Source organism: Charadrius vociferus, unplaced genomic scaffold, assembly GCF_000708025.1.
Source record: "Charadrius vociferus isolate BGI_N301 unplaced genomic scaffold, ASM70802v2 scaffold423, whole genome shotgun sequence".
NCBI classification, from domain to species: domain Eukaryota; kingdom Metazoa; phylum Chordata; class Aves; order Charadriiformes; family Charadriidae; genus Charadrius; species Charadrius vociferus.
Genome location: NW_009648149.1, coordinates 1440101 through 1457359, shown reverse-complemented (window position 1 = coordinate 1457359; position 17259 = coordinate 1440101). Strand labels below are relative to the sequence as shown.

Here is a 17259-nt window from a genome sequence, read left to right as displayed (position 1 = left end):
CACAGTACTGCAGCCCCACAGTAGCTCCCCGGAGCAGGATTGCGCTGCCTTGGCTCTCTCCTCCTGTGTCCTCCTCCAGGCTGGGTCCTGGCCCTGCCACCGGGTCGTCGGTCCAGCGCGGTTACTCTAGACCCAACAGTGATGCTTCTTTGCCATTCCACTTGTAGGCTTTAGTTTAAGGAAGACAACAGCATCTTTTTTGTTGGTTTTCTTGGTGAAATTTCACGTGGAGAATGAAGGGACCGTCTTGTGAAGCAGGTTGCTTCTACAGGCTTCAAACTTTTCCAAGAAATTGGGGCAGAATTCCTGTCATGTTGCTCGTTGATGTTACAGCTGCAGTTAAACACTGTAGTTGCAAAAGTGTACTCTTGGGATTAAGCACTCATAATTGAACTATCAATATCTAAAGTCTAATTTTAGATTTTATAAAATTCAGACAATGGCTTTGACACAGAAAAGCTTTACCTGCACGTCTGGCCTGGGTGACCTTAAGGACTGCCGTTATGAGTAGACAGGAATTGTGAGTAAATGTCCCTTGGATCTGTGTCCAGCTGAAGAAATAGTACAGCTCTATGCCTGGGAACTCAAAAGTTCTGCAGATTTAATGGGTCCAGAACAAATTAATTCGTTTGATACGTGTCACTGAGTTCGGTACAGGTCCTTTTGCGGTTATCTGAAGAGGAAGGCTGTTAGACCACTACTGATACTGCTTCAGTGCAATAACTCTTCGGACAAGGATGCTGAGATAACTGAATATAAGCCTGTATTAGCATTGTTTGTCTTTAATTAAACTTAGAAACTGGCATGCAGTGTGTATCCGTTCAAGTAACGCTTTGTAACATGCTATTAAGTCTATAGGGAAGTTAAAACAGCTCGTGTACCTGGATGTGTCAAAAAACAGGATTGAAACTGTTGATTTGGACATATCAGGATGTGAAGGACTTGAAGATCTCCTCTTGTCGTCCAATATGTTGCAGCAACTGCCAGACTCCATAGGTGAGAAAAGCTCAGGATTTCTTGTAATCTTGTGCAGTTGAGGATTTTGTTTATTATTGGGTTTTTTTAATGATGAGACTTTATAATCGCTGGAACAAGAACTGCCATTACGTTCCAAAGAAGTTGGAAACATCTGTGTCTGAACAGTCCATGAAGACCATTTTGTAAAGTCAGGGAAAAAAAATCCATGGTTAGATGGTATTGATCATTCGGATTTGCTATTTTAAAGAAAATAAGCACAGAAAGATATAATTGATCTGATCTAAATTTGAAAGTAAGTCTAACAGTGATTACGTTAACAGTGTTAAACTCTTGAAGGAAATTGCTACTCAGTTACAGTAGTGCAATTCCACATGAGAGCAGTAAATAAAGAAATAGTCCAAACTATTAATTTTCTTTTTTGACTGTATTACATGCATAGAATTTCTGAATTATTTGGAATATTTAGAAATTCTGGAAGCTAAGTGGGTATGTCACTCTATACATCTGGATAATTCATTTCAGTCCTGCTCCCTGGTATTTTCTTTGGAAACACTTGAGGTCTTTCCTCTCTTCTCTTGCTTCCAGCCTTTCAGCCCACTACATCACCACCTTCTTTTGCTCTTTCCTAAGTGCATCCCTCTGAACGTGGAACTGTTAAATTCCCCTATTTTAAATCAACTCAGTCAAGGCTCCAAAATGTATTGCTAACTACTAATACTGTGCCACATGAACGTTACTAGAGGTCTTTTCCAGCTGGTTTCTGTTTTCGTCTTCTGCATCTCACCATAAATTCTAGAAGTTTTGCTTTTTGTGGTTTTCTGATATGCAGATTGATTTTTAGAGAGCATTTGGCTCCTGTACAAAAGGAATAAATGTTTACATTTTGAATTACGTGCTCTTGCAATTAGATATATTCAGTTCTCATTTCCAACTTCTATTAGTGAGTGGTGATAGATTTAACAGAAGCAGAGCAAAAAGAGTCGTTTTAATACTGCATGTTCAGATGATGGCTTGCTGAAATTAATTTTGGCGGAACTTTTTCCTCTTAAAAGAACATTTTGTTGAAACCTAAATGTTTTGTGAAATGTGTTGATTTTGAAAAAGTTTTCGACAAAAATGTTCTGCAATTAAAATGAGCAATGTCTCTAGTATCCCTTTTAATTACACTTTTCATTTGCTTCAGCTTTCATGTTATGGCACGTTCAGTTTAGCATCTGTATTAGTGATTAATTTATAGTATTCCCAGCATTAATTACAAATAATCATTTAAAAAATGCTATTTCAATATATCCGGAATTCTTTCAAAGAAAGAACCGATTTTGAAATGTTAATACTTGCAGAAGGTGGAAATCTGCTTCAAGCTCTGATGCTAGCACTGGGATGCAATAGTCTTCCCATTTTTTCTGTCCTTACTTTTTTATTGTTTTCTGCTGTCACACACTGGTAAAGAAGTTTCATTCCCTTCTCGGTAAATGTTACCCAGTTACGCATCTGCTTACACTTAGATATGTAATAATTCTTTTAATGATAAGAATTAACCACATATACAAATACATTCAGGATTGAATCTGGTTTTCAGTCTGATTCTGGTTTTCTGTCTATACCTACATATTGTGAAGCTTTATACATGCAGCATTTACTTTACATAGTTCGCCTGATGTCCTGTTATGACCTGAGCACCTTTTAATCAAGGCCACAGGACTTGAATTCATTAAGAGATGAGTGAAATACTGCTCTTCTTACACAGATAGGTACTATTCTTTTTTTTTTTTTACAGTCTTTTTCAAGACTCCAGAAATACACTTAATATTTTCCTTGCAGTTCAGCTTAACATTTAATTATTGCTTCATTTTGATGAACCATATTTTCAATGGGACAAGAATGTGTCTGTGTACTGTTCTATATACAGATGTTTTCTAAAATCTAGATCAAAGTTATTCAGTGTTAGGAATCATTGTTTGTTTACGGACGTGGGAGATTACAGAAAGTAAAAAAGATTAATGTGAAATATTTTTCTATTACGTCTTCCTTATCTGTTTTGTAGGACTGTTGAAAAGGCTTACAACATTGAAAGTAGATGACAATCAGCTTACAATTCTGCCAAATGCAATTGGAAAGTGAGTACGAGTTTCGCGATTTTCAGCATTCAGTAAAATGTGTTTTCCCTTCTGCTTGCGGAATGTGGGGTTTTTTTGTAATAAAAAATAAGACAAAGATGTAGTGAATTATAAAATAATTTCAAATTGTGTGCCTGACACCCAGGTTATAACATTTAAATTTGGAGCAACACTGTTCTTTCTGTGGGCTTATACTGCCGTAAGTGATAAGAAGATGAAATGTATCACATTTTCCAAGAAAATGAAGAAGAATATTTTTCTGTATGAATCACTTGATTTAGATGATTAGAGAAGGAAAAGTAGAAGAAATAGAAGTATTTGGGGGAATACATCTGTTTCCATAGCAACAGGCAGCACTTGATGCTGAAAAGAAAATGCCTGTAAACCTCATATGTATGAAGATTTCTTAAAATGTTGAAGTAGCATAAATGAAACAGTCGTGCCAATTTCATAGGTGTGTACATCAACACGTGAAAGTATCATATCAGTAATCTTATTATGAAAAGCACTAATGATGCCCTTCAGCTATCATTTTGTCAGATGTTACCTGATCAGCGGTGCAAAATCCTGTCTTGTACCGCTCTGTGTCTTGAGGTTATTGCCAAATGAAATCTGCAATTTATTGTCACACTCGATGCGAGCCAGTCTCCGAGTATGGGAATAGGTGATTCTTTATGTTCTTTCACACTACGCATATCCCTTTCTAGCAGAACGTCTCCTTAACATGGATATTTTTGTAGGATGCCTCTTCCTCTACATATTTTAGTTCTGAAATGCTATAGAAGCTGGTATTTGGGGAAAAAAAAATCAGAATACATGTTTCCTGGCTGCCTTCTACAGCTATAGCTTTGGTGTTTTCATCATCTTCCCTGCACCAGCAGTAGGATTCGTGCAGAAGAAGCAGAGTTCAGCCTGAGTAACAGTTGTCTGTCTGGTGTGACCGCACACATGGTTATACCAGTTACACCAATTCTGTGCCGTCAGCGTGAAGCGCTGGTGATGGGGCATCGGTGCGCAGAGTTGCACTGGCACTCTGTGCCTTTGCTCTCAGTGCAAAAACCATTCTCTCTTCAGCGGGTTGTAGCTCAACCAGCTATTTCATTAGTAATTTTCTTAACCCAGGGTTGTTCTGAGGCTTCCAAAATTAAAGCCTAGAAGGCTTCATTTAGACTTGTCCGTAAATACGATAGTACAGCGAGGTCTCTAGAGTAGAAATAAACTCTAACCTGCACAGCCAGTGCTTTACTACTCCTGCACCCATTTCATAGTCGTCATTTCAACAGTAATTTAGCTGTTGGTATGCCAGTCGGGAAAAAAAAATATCCAACTTTGTCAACTATTACAACTGTAGCAGCTGAAAGCTCAGGTTTGGCTTACCATGCTGTGCTTCTTGCAGTGTCTTTGGGTTTATGAGATATTTATGGAGAGTATTAAAAGTTGGTTATACGAATCAGAGAAGGAGAAATGATAAAAGCATTGTGTAGCAATAAGTTCTGATAAGCAGTGAAAGCTCGTAAGGCTCAAAGCTGTACCGGGCGCTCAGCAAAAAGATTGATATAATGTCCAAAGTTATCTTTAACAATCTTTGGGGTCAATTTTTAAAACCTGTCATGAAGTGCTTTCTTATTGATTGAATTGTTCAAATTGAGTGGAACCCCTCTTTTTTTTTTTTTTTTCCACCTGATAGCTGCTCAGTATTGTTCGTTGTGGAGCCTTAATTACATTTCTAAAGATGCATACTGCTGCTCTAAATGCTGTATATGCAGAGCAGTAGGCTAATCACCTAATATTACCACATTATTTTTGAGTGATTGGTTGTGCTTTTTAAAAGAAGTACTTTCATTTAATGAGGACAATGTCTCCCACATCAAAATGAACTTCCTTTCTCTGACTCATCCATTTGGATAGTTTCCTACTGGGTCTCTTTCTCCTAAATGGTAGAGTATATTATTGTCACACAAAGATTAGCGATGTGGAGGAGGGAACTCTCCCTCCAGGGACCAATTTCACGATGAGACACCGAGCACTTCGACGCTCTCCGAGCCGATGTTGCTCATAGTGAACCGCCACCCTCATTTTTGGCAGTCTTGTTCAAAGGGCAAGCCTGTGAGTGGCATTTAGAGTTTCACCCTGCAAGATGCTATGCGTGGTAGACCCAGCTTAACGGAACATTCCTCATCAAATCATAGAATCACAGAATGGTTTAGGTTGGAAGGGACCTTGAAGATCATCGAGTTCCAACCCCCCTGCCATGGGCAGGGGCACTTCCCACAGTGGATCGGTAGATTGACATTGATTAAGGACCAAATTGGACCCAAAGACTGGCAATTTGCTCTGTAGGACCTGAGCGAGTACCCACGCTCCCACTTTGTGGGTAGGACGGTGTCACGAGGGAAGTCGTGATCTGTCTGTAGGTAACGGTGCGATAGCTCAAGAGCCAGTGCGTTGTGTTAGATGAGTGGTTTGTGCCTCTGTCTAGTCTATACTGTATCAGACAGCACCAGGCGCTGCAAAGGAAAGTGCAAACTTGTATTCCTGCAAAATTCCTTTTGCCTGATGTTGGACAAAGAGCGGGCGTAGCTAACTCTTAGGATTTTGGCTGCTTTGGCAGTTACCTGCGTGCCGTGGCTGTTGGGAGAGGAGGGCTGTGACTGTTCGAAATGGGGCTGAACTGGGTTGGAACTACTCTTTTATTCATGGCAATCTTAATTCTCCATGAATCTCTCTCTACTAAATATATTCTAAAAATATATTTATCTAAAGTCCAAAAATATTCCTCGTCTACCTTAGGACATGTACTGTGAACTGCCTCATTGCAGTGGCTGCCAAACTGAACAGCAGGTGCACAGCTGATTTTTGTCCGCCTTTCTTTAAATCTATCGAGAATGATCCAAATTTAGCCCAAGACGACAGTAAGGTTAATGATGTTATAGCTAAATTAGCATTGTCAGAGTTATAGCTGTTATTGTCAACTTACTTTCGTGCACAATCCCCGATGAATGAAAAATCACTTTCTGAAGTGGAAATTTTTTTAAGTGTGGTAGTCATAAAGTACAGTTTCACACTGACTTTGTTGGTTTTGTTGTGGCCATCTTCGTTTGTCTGTTGATGATGTGATCAGGAAGGAAAGAAGCTGAGAACGTCTGTGCCAGACAACACCTTTCAAATAAAATTCTGTTGTCTGGTAAAGTCGTTCTTCACTGTCAGGGAAACGTCCACCATTACAGTTCAGAGTATCAGATTTTCCGATTGCCGTTGGAAACGCAGCAGTTCTCAATTAGCTCCTCTATTTTCAAGCTTTTCTGCTTGTGTTATCATCAGGAAAAGGAAGAATGTGTGCATCTTGCAAGTTAACAAGCTTTCCAGTTGGACTTTGCTCTGTCAAGCACATATTCTGTATGAAGTAGGTAAACACAACTGAATTTTTGCCTTTACTGAAATTGTTTTGTATCTGGTTTGAAATAAATTGTGGTGAATACAAAGCTTGTGTTAAAGAAAAGCTAGAACCAAACCTGGCAGAGCTTTTGGCTGTATTCCATGCATCCCTTTTGCTAATCACTGCATGACTCACTTTGGCTTTTCAGTCTACTGAAATACAGCAATTAGAGGAAAGTTCTGAGAATTCCGTGTTAGGAGTAGCTATTTCTGGTTTTGCGTCTCATAAAATTTGAAGGCTGAAAGACCTTTTTTTTTAATTAAGAAACTGGAATAAAGGTAAGTTAGATGTACAGTGAAGGTCCAGCTGTGACTCATATAAATACCAAGGAGCAAGGTTTGTAGCAGAGTAAACTTTTTATCAGATCTAACAAAATATTTGGAATAAACCCAGACAGTCCTCTGGGCACCTACTCCCTTCATCAGCAGACAGGGACATGACAAATGTTGAGGAAGAAATAATTGCTTGCCATTTAACCTTACTATTAATTAAAGCACTTGAGAGAAAAAGGGAATACATGTGGAGAAAAAAAGGGGCAGCAGAAGCGGGGAACGATGGCATTTGTAGAGTTCCGGGAGCTGAACGAGCAGTGCAGCATTCATTTCAAGGATTGTTATACACAGCCTCATTTTTTAAGAGATTCAATAGATATTTCTTCAGAATATATTTATATCTGTGTGTGTGTGCATAATATATATGTAATACGTATATATTTTTATATATCTCTCTATATAACATGTATTACATATATATTCCCGTTTGTGTTATCTGCATTAGCAAAGGTCAAACTGTTGACAGCTCATCACCCAGGTAAGGTTGATGTTTAAGTGGTGCCTGACGCCACCGGCTGTCTTGAGGGCAAAGCGCACACTCGGGGGGTGCTGAGGTGGTGTGACTGGCCAGGACAGGCTCCTGAGGAGCAGAAGAACGCCTCTGAGGGCCCTTTGGTGCTGGAGCAGCAGTGGGTGGGTGGTTCGAGTGCTGACTCAGCTCTCTGCAGTGGGTCGTCTCTCTCGGCGTTTCCTCGAGCTTTCGTTCTGCGTCGGTGCCAGCTGCTGTTGGGGATGATGGTGGCTTTTACGATGGGCACCCCTTTTGTTTAGGACTAGGTGGTACAAAACCTCCGACTCGGTTCACAACCTCTCTGTGGCTAATGAAATGCAGGAATACGCCGAATGCCAGGTCCCTGCGCTGGAAAGCCGTGCTTTCTCCACGCCTCCTGCCCTCTGGTGCTGCGGGCTTCAGTTCAACCGCGGCCTTCTCTCAGCTCTCTCTATTTCATCCTCTTTCCTGAAAACATGGTTACATGGAGGAAAGGTCCGGCCTCTTTCTTCCATTTGACAGGATGCAACAATGTAGGCAAAGGATACAAGACAGAAATGGAGATTATTTCAGGTTTTTTAAAGAGAGGACTTGAGTGTCAGAAGATTCCTTACTTTGGTCTGCTTTGTTTCAGTCCCTGCCATTCAGAGACCCTTTCAGGATCGCTTTTTAGCCAGCTTTCTCAACACGGGAAGGATCAGCACCTTTACACAAGCTGTGTCTGACTGCAACAGGCTGAGATTACTTTGCTGAGTTTGAATCCAAGTTCATCTTTTTTCACTTTTTTTTCCCTACTGATCCGTATCAGAAATGATGTCTGGTGCCTCAGTTGGAATGTACCCTGAGGCAATTTCAGCGTCTCATCCCTTTGCTCTCACTAGCGATATTTCCTTACCTCTTGTCTGTCTTTGTACGTTAAGATTATAAACTACTTTGGTTTGATGCTTCAGTTCAGTATGAATTGCACTGATCACTGTCTGTTTGAAGTACTTGGAATACTTCGTCACTACAAAAAGTAGGAGTAAGCATGTGAGGACTTCTAAGTGGTCTTTCTTAAACTGCCTTACTGGATAAGATTGATTAACAGTGTCCCTAATAGTTCCTAAAATCATATTATTATAGATTTCTCCTAGGGAAATCTGCAATAAAGGTTCTCTCTTCAAGGCACGATGTCTGTAATGGTGTGATGCTTTAAAACTTCCACAAGGTTCAGATTGTTAATTTTTGTTACCTAGCCCTTGTATAGCATCTAACAAGTGTATTTACAATTTCAGTTTATCTTTATTAGAAGAATTTGACTGCAGCTGTAATGAGTTGGAGTCCTTACCTTCTACCATCGGCTACCTTCATAACCTGAGGACGTTGGCTGTGGATGAGAATTTCCTTCCGGAACTGCCCAGAGAAGTGAGAAGCTGATTCTGGTTTTAAATTACAAATTGAAATGTTTTGTGGTAGGCCCAAGATTTCACCCCTACGCAGACCAAATGTCGGGTAAACCAGGTGTTCTGCACGACGTGGAAGACCAAATCTTTCTTACACACTCAACAGTTAAATAGTAAAACTGATATATTAATAAATTCATGTAAAGGTGAAATCATCACTCAGAAGAGTAGTGCAAGTAACTCCAAGCATTGCGCTGGTGCTACTGACACAGGGAGGGCATGATCTTCTGACTTCAGATTCTGTATTTTCTGCTTTTTCTTAGTTAGGTAAAAACACAGTTTGGCCACCTCCCGACGTAAAACATCAGTGATGACAAATGTTGTCAAAGTAGATATCCTAACGCCTTTGGTTCTTTCATTCCTGTAGATTGGAAGCTGTAAAAACGTAACAGTGATGTCTCTGCGCTCTAACAAGCTAGAATTTCTTCCTGATGAAATTGGTCAGATGCAGAAGCTGAGAGTGTTAAACCTGAGCGATAACAGGTACAGTTCACATAATTTTTCTAACCCATTATAAGAATTTATTTTAAAAAAAATATTCAACTATTCTTTTTAGGTATTTGTAAAGATACATTTATATAGTTAGAAATATAAAAGTTATGTTTAGAATTACTTTGTTTAAACTATTTAAACTATAAGATAAAAATCTTGATTTACTTTTTTTAGTCATTATGGCTTGATCTTAGTTCCGCTGACATCCAAAGGAAAACTTGGACGGGACCAAGATCTGGGTCTCAGTGTTTTAACAGAATAACACCTGTTTACTTCTTTTATCTCCTGGCGTTTCCATGTGGAAGTGTGATGCTTGGCTTTAAAATGGTATATGCCTTTGTAATATTTTATGTTTAAAAAACTGTGACAAGCTGATATATAGGAAATCATTAACCGCAAGCACACTAGCATGTTATCCTGACTCCACTGAAATCGAAAGAAAGTTTTCTATTTCCTTCAGCAGAGCAAAGTTTTTGTCAAAAAAACAGATTCTTCTGTTCTCATGCACATGACTATTCCTCTGCGAAATGGAATGCTTAAAATGAGCCTTTCTTGGTTCCTATCGTGTGCTGCCGCGGGCATCAGAAAAGACTGACTTTTACTTGAAATTTATACATGCATATGTTCCAAGAATACGTTAGGTTTCAGTATAAGCACAGAAATACAAGTTTGCTCGGTAGCGCAACAAATGGTGTGTGAATACCATTTTGTTTCCAGTAATTATCATCCATACTCAGTAAAAATTAGGGGAAGGACTTTCCACATCTGCATCTGATTTACGGTCAGCAGTTTCATTGTTGAAATTAAGGTTGACCCTAAAATATAAAATGAAGTAATGTAGAAATCACGGTAATATATCTGTTTAAAATTATTTGCTTAATTCTGTTAGATGATTTTCCGCATTACAATTGTGTGTCATAAAACACATTATGTATGGACCACAGCGTAAAGTTAAATTTAACTCTAGTTTGTGTTGAAACCGTCCAAGTCCCAGCATCAAATCTTGGGTCTCTTGATTTTGGGTTTCAGATTCCAGCACTTTCTGTGGGACAGGGAGCACTCCCCCATCAGTATGTCACCACAGCAGTCTGTGTTTGTGCTTTTATCTGACCAGCAAGTCTGAAACTGGATTTCAGGCAACACTTTAATGTCCCTCAGGCTGACGTTCTTGCCAGCAAAGGCAGTCCAGCATCCCTTCGCTCTTCCTGCATCCTTAGACCCTGTCCTGTCCTAGTTCGATTTTGTCCAGGCGTACGGTGATCCTGAATACGTAAGCGATAGTTGAACGCAGCCTATCAGAAATAGGGTGAATTTTCAGATGGACCTTTCCAGTGGCTGGTCCACCTCGTTGCTGCACAGCCAGCTGTAGTGGCACGCAGGAGGGGACACCGAGTGGGCGTAGGAGTGGGGAGGCAACGGGACAGTGCTGGTTTGGGGCCTCTTGGGAGTCCAAGGAGTTGCCACAGGGTGCGTTCCCTGGCAATCTGAGCTGGATCGCTCTGCCCCCTTTTCAAACCTGTTATTGTGTCATGAGTTTGGGTTGAGGAAGAAGAAAACTAGAAGAAAACTAGTCTTTTTTTTTTTTTTCTCCCCCCTTTTTTTTCCCCGTTTACTTTTCAGCCAGGTCAGCTGCTGATTGCAGGCACATGACTTCATGTGTAATTACTGATTGTGGGAGAGGGAGGAGGTGGCTCACTGCTGGGAGGAGGCGGTGGAGGTGGTAAGAGCAGACAAGGTTTCCTGACCAAGCTGGCCTGACAGCTGGGTGCCACCAAAACAGCAGTCCTTCCCCACCTTCCCTTTTCCCCCGCTGCCCAGGTATAAGAGAGGATTGGAGGAAGGTAATTATGGGACCAGCATCCCAGTGGTGTGATGTTCCTTGGGGTGGAACGTGTCTGTTGCTGTCCTTCTTGCTCCCCCTTCAGCGCTGGCTGGTAGCCCTGCATCTGCCCTTAGCTTGCCCAGGGCTCACTGGCCAAGGCACTGAGCTGATTTATCTCAGTGAAAATGGAAGAAGCTATCATTCTTCTTCTAGTGTTCACTTTATGGCACTCCTCACCGTGTCCATTTGCTCACCATGAAGTGCAAACACCAAAGCGAGCTAAAGGCACACAGTGACTCTGCACCAAAGTGGGTGTGAGGAGGGCAGGAGAATGGGACCCATGGCTGTTGGGGTGGGAAGATGTTCTCTCAAGTCCCCCTGAAAAACTGTACAGCAAGTTGTAAGCGTTGGAGAACTAGTGGGAGAGCACAGAGACTAGGAGAGATAGGAACTGACTCAGACTGTAGACCTTCAACCTTTCAACCTGGTTGAATTGTCTCATGTTCTTTTCTTGAGGGGTTTGGGGAGTAAATTCTTTGTCTTTTGTTGATACTAATTTCGGCTGAGGTTAAATGCTGCCCGGCTGAGACATTGGGATTAATGCTTTTGTTATGGAATTTCCCACTGTAATGAAACTAAAAAGTTTTGACGTTTTGACACCAAAGAGTTCGGACGAAGTTCAGATACCATCTTAATGTTAAATTTCTTTTATTTTTTGCTTTTCCGTTTGCCTGTTTTCATGTTCATATTAACATTAAGGCAATATCCGTTCTTTCTTTGAATGAGTCCACACATACGTGTTAATAAGGAGTGTACTTGGGCTCTACTTGTTGCCAGGAACCTTTCCATGGTACCACAACAGTTTTGCCCCTCTACTCTTCCTGCTTCACCTATGACAGAGAAGGTAGAGCACATCAGCTCTTTTCCTCCATACCCCTTTGAACCACTGGAAGAAGAGACAGAGACACGCAAGCAGAGCAGAAGAGTGATCCTAGAGCCATGGGGCCAGTGCACGTGCTTCACCCTATGGGGGTGGGCTCCTGGGTCCTGGGATGTGGGTCAGGCTTTTCCCTGTCACCCTGTTCCGACACCTGCCAAGCCCCGGCCTCTGTCGGCTGCGCTGTGAAGGCAGAGCCATTCACACCAAACACTGCTCGTGCAGCCTTTCTGCATGAGTCACAGAATCATGCAATTTTCGGAGTTGGAAGGGACCTCTAGAGATCATCTAGTCCAACTAGGTGGAGCTGTGAATGAAAGCTCCAACCTTGCACAAATCTTCTGAAGAGCTGCTGTTCCTCCCTGTACTATATAACAAAGAGGACAGACTCTGCATATCATCACATATTCTTTCACAATTTACGTGGTCAGTCCTTTATGACTTTCTCCTCCTGACACCAGAGAGGATTCCATGTCCATTCTGGAAGGTGTCCTGTTGCTCATGCATCTTTGCATGATCGTCATGGATGTATAGTTTTACAAAGAGAACACAAGTCTTCCACTGGGGATCTGTCCACTGCAGGTTCATCCCCGTGAATGATACCTCATGATCACGTCCTACTTTGTCACATGCCAAATTTCACCTCTGGTGTCTACAACTGTGACTGTAAATGTATATCCGTTAGCCTCTTACGTCATTGCCTTTATCCCAGCGCCTTTGCTAGTCGCTGGGCTACTCAAGCGTTTATTGAGAGATGCCCTTTCGCCACCAAAAGCGTTCATTCTGGACACGTTCCCCATGGCATGGGGAGTGCACTCTGGCTCGAGGCATGTGGAGTACAGGGATGTTGGTGGCTTTGAACTTGCCTTGCCAGAGCGCATGGAAAATTTGCAGTCTGCTCTCTGACTGGTCACGGACACATGGAGTGGTGGGCAACTGTGATGTAGTTTGCAAAGAGGAAAAGAGGAGCTCTTTCTCCTTTGCGTTGTGTGGAGCTTGTGTGGGTATGAAAGTCAGAAACATTTTGGGAGATTTGGTCTAAAATCCTGATTGGATGTCTTTCAGGAAGGAAGCAAAGCTCGCATAGACCTCTATGCCACTCAGGCTAACGGGAATCTCAGATTTTTGTGAGTTGACACATTTTGGTCAAAGGTGGGTCAGTGTTTGGAGTCCCTCATCAGCGTGTTTTTAATACTATGATTTCAGCTACTACAGGCTTTCGCTCTTGTTCCATGTCTTCTGAAGGTCCTCGTCGCTGTAAGATGGACCTTGCTGATCTTAGTTGGCCAGAAGCTGTTTTAGTTCCAGGACTTTCTTCAAATATTTGCGTTAGAATTCCATTTTAACCAGGGAATTAGACGCCAGCTTTTCTTTCCCATGCCATACACTCTAAGACTGTATCTGTACATCTCATCTCCATAGTTGGGAGTCCTCTCTCCTTTTGTCTTTACAGGTCCAAACTTTTTCAACCCTGTTACAGGCTCTTCATCCCTGGGAAATGCAGTATTCGGTGGTCTCTACACAATAAAAGGCAATGATGGGTGGAATCCTGACTTGCTGTCAGGTTGCTAAGGTGGAGTCTAACGAGCGCTAGTGTGCGTCTGACCAGAGCTTAGGTGGCTTCACCCTCTGCAGTCAGGAAGGTTTTCATTCCAGATACTTGCAGTGCAGCTGCCTGGAGATTCATCCTTGCCTTTACCAGGCATAACGCTGTCTCCAGCGCTTCAAGAACCAGTGCAGCATTGCATAAAGTAGTTGTGCAATTACTACTTGCATGAAAGCTATTGAGACCTCCACCACATAGTGAGTCACTGGGGATAGCTGCTTGGATTCAGTTGCTGTTAAGAGCGCACATGGGATTCATTCAAAGAAAAAAAGATGTCTTACCAGTAACCGGTGTTCTTCACAATGTGTAGTCCACATATACATTTGTCTTCCATCTGCTTCTCCTCTCTCCTCAGAGTCCTTCCAGGTATGAGTCCTGTGATTGAGAGGTAGAATTGTTAGAATGTACATTTGGGCTACACTTCTCAAAGAGCATCGGTTACTGGTAAGTAACCTTTCTTTTAGTTTTAGATTGTTCTTAAAGAAGAGCTGAAAGAATCATCACCTTTTTCTATTTGCGCTGCTTCTGCTTCTGCCCTGGGGTCAGAACGCAATTACTGTTCTGAATCTCACCCACAGAACTTAGACCAAAAAGGATCTGAGGATTACATGATCCATTCAAAAAAAAAAAGGCTCCTCCTCGGTGTAGCTTTTCTTTTTCTGTTTAGTTAGTAAATTATACAATATTCCTCATTGCCAAAGAGCTTATTACTTCTGGCCGTGTATATCCACAAGTGGTTTTGTGAACAGTGTGCTGATGGGTTAATATGAATCATGTTCTTTTAAACTTTCACACGCTGAAAACCCTATTATTATCAATTCCCTGAGAGTTACCTTGGACAACTGTCAGGAAGAGCAGCTATCTCTGGGCTTGACCAACTGACCGGCAATGCTGCTTGTTGTGATTAGTTTTCAACATGTTTTGACATGAATTTTTTGTGTTTGGGTTATTATTTGAAACTTCTTTCTGAGTGTCACCAAAGTATAATATATGCATCGATGAATCTAGAAAGTACTCCCCTAGCTGTTTGGTAAGCTCTTCGTATGTTATATTACTTAAACTGATAAGCACTGGAAACTCTCCCCATACTCTGAGCTTGCTCACTTAGGGCATAACAAAACAAAAAATTGCTACCCGGTACGAATACGTAATGGGTTATTTTACAAATGTATGAGAAAAACTATTATCAAGAAAGAAAAATTAAAATTATGTCTTTCAGTAGGCTTACAATAAAAGCAAAGACCACCTTCACCCTGTAAGACCCCTCAAATATCGATGTTTGATATTTTTTGTATTTGAACAGTATCAATGACATTTTCTTTGCTTTTCTTGTGTTCCATGAATAATACTCATTTGCTTACTTTTAAAGTATTTAGCCCTTAAGAACTTCACAAATTATGTGAAAGATGGAGAGATGTGAACAGTGGAAGGAATTATTCTCATTCCAGAATGGCGTAACACACTGACGTGTGGCTTCTTTGAGGTGGCGCAGTTGTGTGGTACAATGGTGTAAAGTTTAGGGATGCCATTTCAAAAAGTGTGCTGGTTTTGGTTTAGTTTGGTTTTATTCACCTGAGGAACTTCAGGAAGTTCTTCAGGAAGTTCTTCTCCTTTTTTCTCCTAAGATGTTTTCTATGTGAAAATTGAACACTGTAAGAAGAACGTATGCATTTCATTCTTTTCCAAACTATTACCGTGGGTAGTTGTTTTCCTGAAAAATCAGTTGGTGCTTCAGGATTTACCTTAAAAAAAAAAAAATTATTAATAACTTTTAAACTTTTACATTTACCAATGGCATACATGAGTTTATCTGTAATTTAACCTAACTAAAATGAGTACAGGCAATTTCTATAGCACTAAGGGATTTCTTTGGTTTGGCTGTCACACTTTCAGCTCCTTTTACAAATCAGTTTAAGAGATTGCAAATCGAAATTATTAGGGATTAAAATTTGCACAGGCGTGAAACTGTTGCTCGTGCAAGACCGTGCAGAGCGGGTGGCTGCCGAGTGTTAGAGCGACTGTAGTTGTTCTGAAGATTCGGAGATACCGTTTTCCCCCAAACTGCGTGTCCCTGCGTGCGCGTCAGCTGTTGCTGAAGGAATGGGTGCAGAGGCTGTGGCTGTATTTCTGTTGGTCCTGTTCCCCGGTTGCTCTGAAACAGTCAAACGGCACCTTCCAGTAGAGAAACCGCCTCGTGCGAAGGTTATTTATTCATAGTAAGAATAAGTCAGTTTGGTACAGCATAGTTTGCCTTTGAATTTTAAGTTAATTTAATTTGGCCGTCTTCTTAATGAACTAGCTATGCACCAATTAAAGTTTCGTCTGGTATTGTGAATCTCTTTTCCCTTAGATTTATAAACACAATTACATATGTAATTTGCCAAACTGTCTACGGAGAAGTTTCAGCATTTAAGCATAGAAGAAGGGCTCTCTGTTGAATAGCACAGCCAGAAGTTTTACATTTCTCTGTACTGATATCTGATGGCAGTCATGGATTACATCAATGGAAGCAGTGCAGATTAATCATTATTTTCAATTACTGATGGACAGTTTTCTCTTCAGAGGAGGACAGATCCTTCACTGAGGGTGGTGTGAGTCGGTTCTTTGAAATCAGCAGAGTTATGCGGATTTATACCCAATAGGATCTGGCCTATCATATGTAGAAATTAATCAAGCTACGTCCGTGCATAACCAGTATTTGAGCTGTAGTATACCCTTGTTTTCACCGATGAAGCTAGAAAAACAGTTATGTAGTTACCTTTCATGGTTAAACTGATACAGCGTACATGGCAATTCTCATGGGCCTTGTTTTGACAGCGGGTATAACGCAAAATCTCTCGGTCATTCCGTTGTTCGTGGAAGGCAGAGTGTTTGCATGTGCGTTGGTAGTACAGTTGAAGGTGAAATGTTCCCACGTTGCAAAATTCAAAAAGCAGTCTTAAACTTGCAAAAAGAAATTGCAATTAGAAAAAGAGACGGAGGCTTATCTCGGTTGAAAATTCTCAAAAACCAGTAATGATTTTGTGTGTCTCCATTCTTTGCTCTCTAGTTTGAGATCTTTTCTTATTAAAGACTCCTTAAAATCAGATCTTTTCAGATGTTTAAAAATAGGTGTCTCCAGGCTTGTTAGCAAAGAAGAATTAAAAATAAAGAATTCTGTGTTTTGTTTGAACATGGCGGTGGAAAAGCAGCTTGGCCCCTTATCCCCTTGCCACGCATGATTTCGGAAGCATGCTTACCAGTTGTGCTTCCCCCTTTGACATCCACTTCTCAGCTCGAGTGCGTTGGGAACATCACCAGTTACCCTCTGCAGACGGAGGTTTCGGTATACTTTTGAAACTCACGTTGCAGGTACTGAATCCTGAAGTGTAAAGGAATAAAAGTATCACTTGAAAAGCAAAGTTCTTCTCTTTTGATACAGAAAGAAAGCTCTGAATAAAACATCTGGATAAACACTACTTACGAATTTTTATATTCACTATTAAAGCTTAAACTTGTAACCTTAATTTGTAAAGAACGTCACATACTGCACTATTCCACACTGCACTATACATTTTATGATGAGACAGGAATGAAAACTAAATTTCAGGTAGTTTAGGCACTCCTT

The 17259-nt window shown here is 40.9% G+C and overlaps 1 protein-coding gene across 1 annotated transcript in view; it reads left to right on the top strand.

Annotated features, from left to right (window-relative positions):
• LRRC7 (leucine rich repeat containing 7) overlaps window positions 1-17259 on the top strand; it is a 103439-nt gene that overhangs the window by 43347 nt on the left and 42833 nt on the right. The window contains exons 8-11 of the mRNA XM_009883995.1: window positions 852-996; window positions 3023-3095; window positions 8628-8757; window positions 9163-9278. Of these exons, the coding sequence (XP_009882297.1) occupies window positions 852-996; window positions 3023-3095; window positions 8628-8757; window positions 9163-9278 (464 nt within the window). The remainder of the gene's footprint in view (window positions 1-851; window positions 997-3022; window positions 3096-8627; window positions 8758-9162; window positions 9279-17259) is intronic.